Raw genomic sequence first — 7,938 nt, forward strand, 5'->3', positions numbered from 1 at the left:
TATGCTACCAGAGCTCCTATACATATGTATATGTACTATATATTAATATATAAGTATTCACACATATATATTAAGCAATGTGAATGTGTCCCACCTATTCTAAAATTAAATTAAAAATTTTAATTTACCCAAAAAAATAACAAACAGAAACAAAGTCACTGACTGACTGATTCTGACTCACAGCAACCCTATAGGACAGATTAGAGTAGAAGTGCTCCATAGGGTTTCCAAGGCTTTAATCTTTACGAAACCAGACTGCCACATCTGGAGCAGCTGATGGCTTTGAACCACCAATCTTTCTGTTAGCAGTCAAGTGCTTAACTACAGAGCTACTAGGGGTCCAATTTAACACAATCCAAACCCACTGACACTGAGCCAATTTTGATTCATAGCACAGGATAGAGTAGAACTGCCCCATGGGGTTTCCAAGGCAGTAAATCTTCACAGAATCAAACTGCCTCATCTTTCTCCAACAGAGTGGCTGGTAAGTTCAAACTGCTGACCTTCTGGTTAGCAGCCCAAAGCTTTAACCACAGCACCACCAGAGCTTTTCAGCTCTTTATTTTAGCATAAACCAGACCACAATTTACCACAGAACTAGGAGAGGACCTAAAAATAATCCAGTCTAATTTCTTCACTTTATTTATACATTATATTTTATGTAAGTAGGACAGATACAGCATTTCAACCTGTCATAAAGTTAATGCCAGATTTAGGAGTAGAACCCAGGTCTTCTGATTCCCAGCCTTGTTTCAATGTTAGTTCCCAATGAAAATATCCACTGATGCATTCCAAAAATTGAGTGTCGTGCTAAGGTGAAATACCATGCCCTCTGTCACTATATAGAAAGAGATGCTGATAGGAAGGCAAGCAAATCTTGAGTCATTTTCACATACCTCTGTAAAACTGAAGAAGAGGCCGATGCCACCAACAAATCTCAAGACCTCTCCGGCATATTCTCCTATTATCGGAGCACATGGTAAGCACTGGTGGCCGCTTTTAACACAGCTCTGTATCAATTAAATAAAATAATATCTATTTCAATATACATTTATGAAGAACAACAACAACAACAAAAAAAAACCACAAAACACAATTTAGTGTCTGGAGGCATTATTTCCAATTTGAGGCCTTGGGCCTCATGATGAGTAGAATTCTAAAATGGCCCCCAAGACCTCCTCCAAATCCACCATCCCCAGTGTAAACACTGTACAACCCCCTCACTTGAGTGGGGGCAAGTCTTGTGAACATGATGGGATCATCCCTCCCTTGATTGCATTGTATTACGTAGACTCCATCTTAGCAGAATGGGCAGAGTCTCATGCTGGCTTTGAACAGCCAGGTTTTAAGAGGGCTCTGTATTGGGACCTGAGAATAGCCTCCAGGAGCTGACAGGCTCTCAGCAGACATCCAGCTAGAAAACAGGGACTTCAGTCCTGCAATCAACAATCAGTGATTGTGGAAGGAGATCTTCTGCCTTAGATGACACTACAGCCCTAGCCAACACCTTGATTTCAGCCTCGTGAGACCCTGGGCAGAGAACCCAGGTACCCATACCCAGACTCCTGATTCATGGAAACTGTGAGAAAATAAATATTTTAAGCCACTAAGTTTGTGCTTATATGTTACATAGCAAGAGAAAACTCAAACTAACACAGGACTCTATAAAAACCAAACTCATTGCCATCAAGTCAAACCCAACTTGGGTTTCCAAGGTAGCATCACTACAAAAGTAGATTGCCCAACCTTCTTTCTGAGAAGTGGCTGGTTGGCTTGAACCACCAGCGTTTCTGTTAGCAGTCAAACACCTTAGTCACTATGCTACCAGAGCTCCTACAGGACTCTATAGCAAAAAAAAAAAAAAAAAGACACAAAAGAGGCCTCATTGAGGGAATTTCCAGCTTAGGGCTCAGAAAAGTGCTAATAGGAGTTTTTCAAAATACAAACCCGTGTGCACTTCCTAAGAAAGACAAGCCCTGAGCCCATCCTCACACAAACCAGACTGGAACTTGAGGCCAGGGGCTTGATGAGGATGGCTGTAACTGTTATATCTGAAAGAGAAAGGGTACGAAGTTGTGCTGGGGTGTGCATTGCAGTGAATTCTTAATGTGGACTTCTAGCCAACATATTTGTGACTCCTACACAATGACTTGGTAGGACTATGCAAATATGGTGTTTTTGGTCCACTAAGGGGATTGGGCAGCCTGCTATGAATGTAAATAAGGTGCATGGAACCCCTGAGGAGGTGGGACCATTCAAATAAGGTACACGGAACCCTAAGGAGGAGATTAATCAGTTTTGCCATCCTGCTAGGCTTTTAACAAACAATCAAAAAAAAAAAAAAAAAAAGCCAATCAGAGCAAGGGGAGGACCTCACCACCAACAAGAAGAGCTGGGAGTGAAGCACATCCTTTGGACCTGGGACTCTGCACTGAGAACCTCCTAGACTCAGGAGACAAAGAGCTGTAACAAGGGAGATGACACAAGATGGGGAGAAGCATCAAGCAGCAAGTACAGCAGAGAACTAGCAGCAGCAGATCCAGGAGATGGCATGGTAAGCTTCCTGGCCCATGGAGCGAGAAAGCTGAGTGCCTTCAGGAAGGAGGCTAGCTGGTGGAGTGGGCTATCTCTGGCACTTGTCAGCAAAGCTAGGCTTGCCAGCCCGTGGAGCTGGAGAGCTGAGTGCCTTTGGGCTAACGTTCACTGCCAGAGTAGGGTACCTCTGGGCACTACAGGTAGAGCTAAAGAGCTTTGTAATACTTGCCAGAGGAGAGCAGAAGCCAGCCCAAGGGGCCAAAGGGCCAAGAGAAGAGATCCAAGGGGCTCAGGGGTCAAGGGTCCAGAGGCTGAGAAACTGAGCACCTGGGAAAGAACTGCCTGTGTGCACGGCTGAGAAGCTGTTCTGACTGAAGATCTGCATCCTGAGCCATTCCTGACCCTGAATTATACCTGTTACTAATCAACTCCTGCCTCGGAAACCCAAGGAGGGGTCACCATGAGTCAGGTCTGACTTGATGGCACGTAACAACAACAACAACAACAACAATCAACTCCACAGTCATGAGTAACGTCTGAGTTCTGTGTGGCCAATACAATGAATTACTGAACCCAGCAGAGAAATAGAGAATGATGTGGGAGGGGCGGCTAGTATCAGAATTGGTAAAAAGGTTGAAGAGAAAAGGTATGTTTGACCTCCACTTCATAAGCCATGGGCTCAGAGCTAATGCCTATGATGATCCTCTCTCCCTCTTGTGTAGTTAGAGGAGGTCAGACACCCTTACCACATCATTTTTACAGGGTGGAAGGGAGAATGAAAACAGGTCCCCATCCTGTGGATGCTTAGCTGGTTAAGAAGTCCAGTTTGGTACAAATCACTCTCTTCCTACCATGCCTGATAATGGTTTAAAACCAAGATATTTACACACCTCACTAAGTCTGATCTGCTGTTATTTCTTTTCCACAACTTGTTCTATGAAGAGTAGAATGGGAAGACCTTAGAGATAATAACAAAGCATCTGTGTACATCAGGACCCTAAAATATTCAGTCCTCTTGGGAGTGGCTATCAATGGGCAAATGATATAATAGTGTACATAGAAATAAAATGTACATATACAAAAAGCATTTTTGAAATATAATTCAGCATCAGAAAGTCCGTATCTTCCAGGTTAATCATTATCCACCTATACGTAATACACCTCCAATAAATGTTTTATACTTTGTACTTACAGCCAAACAGGTTTCATTTGTGTCAACACTTCGGAACCCACAGCAATTTAAATTTCTCTGGATGTCATTTCGAGCACTTGCTGTATTATTCCAACCAACTTCCAGAAGCTGACCCTAGATAATGCATTTAATACTTACATTAAAACGTGTCATCCCTGTGTGAAATTTATGAAGCTAGAGCTTGTCACTTTTAGTTTTAAGTGTACCTAAAATAAATACTTTTTATAAGACACTAAACTTTTCAAAGGTTTATCTACAATCTGCAATAAAAATTAAGGCACTATCTCCAGCTCAAGAGTGAAAATGTCTTAATTTGTAAATGCAATTTCAAAGAAGTATATGGTTTGAAGGCATAATTCTCAGAGTTGACAAGACAAAATTCTATTGCCCCAAGATCAAGGCCCATCTTCCTCTACAAATTAAGATTCTGAAAAATGTTAATAATTAAAATGGAACTGCAAACATTCTGGAGAAAACATTCCATAATAGTGGGAAAAGACTGGGTGGGTATATTTTAACATTCTGAGCAAGAAGAAATTACTTTATATTCCAATCATTTCCCCTCCTTCTCCTGTACTCATACTATATGGTACAATAAAGTAGAAGGAAAAAATTTGTGCTTACCTGTTGCTCCTGGTTCAGGGCTAAACAAGCACAGGATACAGAAAACTGAACAATAAATACAAGTAAGAGAATAATCATGTACTGAGAGTTCTAGGTTAAGGGTATTCTAAGTAATTTTAAAATAACATAAAACAGAGGTACAACTTCTGAAAGGAATATACATAATAACTATTTTGATAATGTATTGTGGATACAACTTCATATAGAAAAATACTAATGATAATGATAATTACTTAACTAAAAGCATATTTATTAGAATTTTATTTGGAATAAAATACAAATTCTTGCATTTATAAAAGAGGAAATAATTACAGATAAATACATGTAAGTTTTCTTAAGATAAACCATTGTGAAATTCGATCAACTATTAATAGCCTGTAAAGGTCCTAGAGGTCACTGAAGCAATTCAATGCAATTCTGAATTTGTAATACATACTTGAAGAATATAAACTTGAACTTGAAGAATATATTCTATGTGCTGTGACAAGGAAAAAGGAGGAATATGTAAACATGCAATAACTTTAAGAGATGTTTCTATGTTGAACAAATACATATAGGACTTGCTAGAGATGTTGTCTAGGAGCTCTGGTAGCATAGTGCCTAAGGCACTTGACTGCTAACCAGAAGGCTGGTGGTTCAAACCCACCAGCCACTCCTCGGAAGGAAGATGGGGCAATCTAGTTCCGTAGTGATACTGCCTTGGAAACCCAAGGAGAGGTTGCTATGAGTCGGGTATGACTTGACAGCACATAACAACAACAACAGAGCTGTTGTCTGACATTTAATTTTAAATTAATTTGTAGCTATCAAGTAGTAATCAACAGTAAATAAAGACTTAAAACCAACAGAATAAATACCACAGAATAAAAAGGATACAAAAAATAGCAACACCTGATGGTGTTTTACGGCTCCAATCAGCCCCACTAATGCAATCAGGAACAAGAATATGCCCACTGCAATGACCACACCGACCACTCGGAGACTGGAAATCAGCCCGAAGCCAATGCCCCATGCAGCAATTCCAATTAGCAGCAGACTAACCAACTGCAAAAACAATCAAAAATGGGGAAAGGGAAATGGGAGGGTGTAGTGTCATTTATATAATTTCAAGAAGATTTTTCAAGTACCTACTAAGTACCTTACCAATGATAGCAAATACTAAATACTAGAATAGATATATAGTATTATTTTAACAAAATATATTAATCTTCAATCATGCTTTAAAAAAATAATAATTAACAATAATCTAAAAAAATATGGAGCCTCAGAGATCATCTGGTTTATTAAGTCAACACAGGCTACTTAAGCTTTTGAAGTAACAGCACATATAAAAAAAGCTTCCAGGTACTAATACATCTCAGCCAATACACTGGCTTCTTCACTCTTACATTACTTACCTTTCCTTGGGGCAGTGGTTAAAGCCTTGATGCTGCTAACCAAAAGGTCAGTGTTTCAAACTCACCAGCTGCCTCATGGGAGAAAGATGAGGCAATCTGCTTCCTTAAAGATTTACCGTCCTTGGGGCAGTTCTATTCTGTCTTATAGGGTCCCTATGAGTCGGAATCAATTTGATGGCAGTGAGTTTCCATCAAAGCTCAGCTGGACTGCAACCTGCTCTGCAATGCCTGCCTCCTCCTTGACAGACTGAACAGACTGAATTCATCCTTCTCTTCTCTGAGCATTTTCTGTTCCTTGAATGTGGCTCTATTACTCCCCTCAGCATACTCACATTCTGTTTTCAAGCATGGCTCTCCAAGGAGACTGTAAGTAACTTGAGAGCAAGCACCCATATCTTTTCACCCCTCAACGTCCCTGGAACCTACCACAGGACCTGACACCTTGCTCACTGAACTGTTGCTGAAATGAACTGCTTTAGATGTCATGATCTACTCTATTTTTCTAGATATTAATGTGAATGCACATTATATTAGTGACATTCATATGACATAACCATTCTAGTCATTCTAACAGAAATACAGTGTTTTTATGCAAATAATACAAAACTTCTAGGTTTATCTGCCAACTGCTCCCTCCCCCAGGAGGTATTTTTGTTAGAGTGATATGCTTTTTTTTTTTTACAGTCATATGTTAAAAAAAAATGACATAGTTGTGCTTATGAAAATACCTCCATGAGGGGAAGCAGTTGGTAAACAAACCTAGAAGGAATATGTTATCTGTACAAAAATATGGAGTGTGTGTGTGTGTATGTGTGTGTATATATCCATTACAATTTTCAGCAAGATAAAGAGAGTAGAAAAGATTTTAGCTATTTCAAGTGAAATGGCATTCAGTTGGCAGATAAACCTAGAAGATCTGTGATATTTGAAAAAAAAAAACACTGCATGCATTTCTGTTAGAATGACTAGAGTGGCATATGCCATTAATATGATTTGCATTCTTATTAATGTCTAGAAAAATAAATAGCCTATATACTGACATCTAAAGCAGTTCATTTCAGCAATAATTCATTGAGCAATGCCATAGCATATATAAAACAAAATCAAATTAAAAGATAGGAAACATGCCTCAATAAAGGACATTACTTGTAAAATTCAGTTACAAGTACACCTTTAAAATAACTCAAATTAAATAAACTTAAATAAACAGTAGACCATAATAAAGATTATAATTAACTAATATAAGATGTGGCTTAAACAAGTCAGAATCAACTCCATGGCAACTGTTTGGTTGTTTTTTTGTTTTGTTTTGTTTTTGTTTTTTTTCCTTTAAATAATAGTTTTAGGGGGAGAGTTAAGGGGAGGAAGTTATGAAGGAAGGAGACAGTATCTTCAATTGAGGTTCAATTGGGAGGAATCACAATACATAAAATATGCTTTTTAGCACCATTTAAAGTCTTGATAACGGTTTATAAATATAAAAGTGGATATTTATAAATATAAAATTGATCTTTTTCTACTCATATATAATTTTTGATATACATAGTCATAATTTAGGAGCTTTGGTAGCATAGTGCCCAAAGCATCTGACTGCTAACAAGAAGGCTGGTGGTTCAAACTCACCAGCCACTCCACAGAAGGAAGGCTGAGCAATCTACTTCCATAGAGATACTGCCTTGGAAACCCAAGGAAGGGAAAAACTCCACAGCAGTGAGAGCTTGGTATCTGAAAAGTTCTTACATATGTAGAAATAAAAGCAAAACTCCCAAATTTTAACAAATATAGCATCTATTAGCATGTTTCTTCATTTATTACAAAGAAGCAAAACTTGAAAATGAAAGAAACTATTGGTAGCAAAATAGAATGAAGTTTCAGAGTTATCTCCAACCATCTATCAGTTTGTTGTACCACGGTGGCATGTGTATTGCTATGATGCTGGAAGCTATGCCAGTGATCTTTCAAACCAAAGGTTATCCACAGTGCATAGGCTTCAGTGGAACATCCAGACTGAAAGAGAGTAGGGAAAAAGGCCTGGTAACCTACTTTTGAAAATTAGCCAATGAAAACTTTATGGATCACCACTTTCTTTGAAAGATAGAACAACTGGAAAGAAACTCAACAAAGATGCAGAAGAGCTAAACAATACAATCCACCAACTTGGCCTTATAGACATCTATAGAGCACTTCACC

General features: G+C 38.8%; 1 protein-coding gene across 1 annotated transcript in view; it reads right to left on the reverse strand.

Moving 5' to 3' along the window:
• TSPAN13 (tetraspanin 13) overlaps window positions 1-7,938 on the reverse strand; it is a 37,439-nt gene that overhangs the window by 4,741 nt on the left and 24,760 nt on the right. The window contains exons 2-5 of the mRNA XM_007946151.2: window positions 5,228-5,395; window positions 4,352-4,432; window positions 3,728-3,841; window positions 897-1,010 (exon numbers count right to left, since the gene is read on the reverse strand). Coding sequence (XP_007944342.1) covers window positions 897-1,010; window positions 3,728-3,841; window positions 4,352-4,432; window positions 5,228-5,395 — 477 coding nt within the window. The remainder of the gene's footprint in view (window positions 1-896; window positions 1,011-3,727; window positions 3,842-4,351; window positions 4,433-5,227; window positions 5,396-7,938) is intronic.

The sequence above is a fragment of the Orycteropus afer genome, unplaced genomic scaffold (assembly GCF_000298275.1).
Source record: "Orycteropus afer afer isolate SDZICR_OR568_19922 unplaced genomic scaffold, OryAfe1.0 scaffold00008, whole genome shotgun sequence".
Lineage (NCBI taxonomy): Eukaryota > Metazoa > Chordata > Mammalia > Tubulidentata > Orycteropodidae > Orycteropus > Orycteropus afer.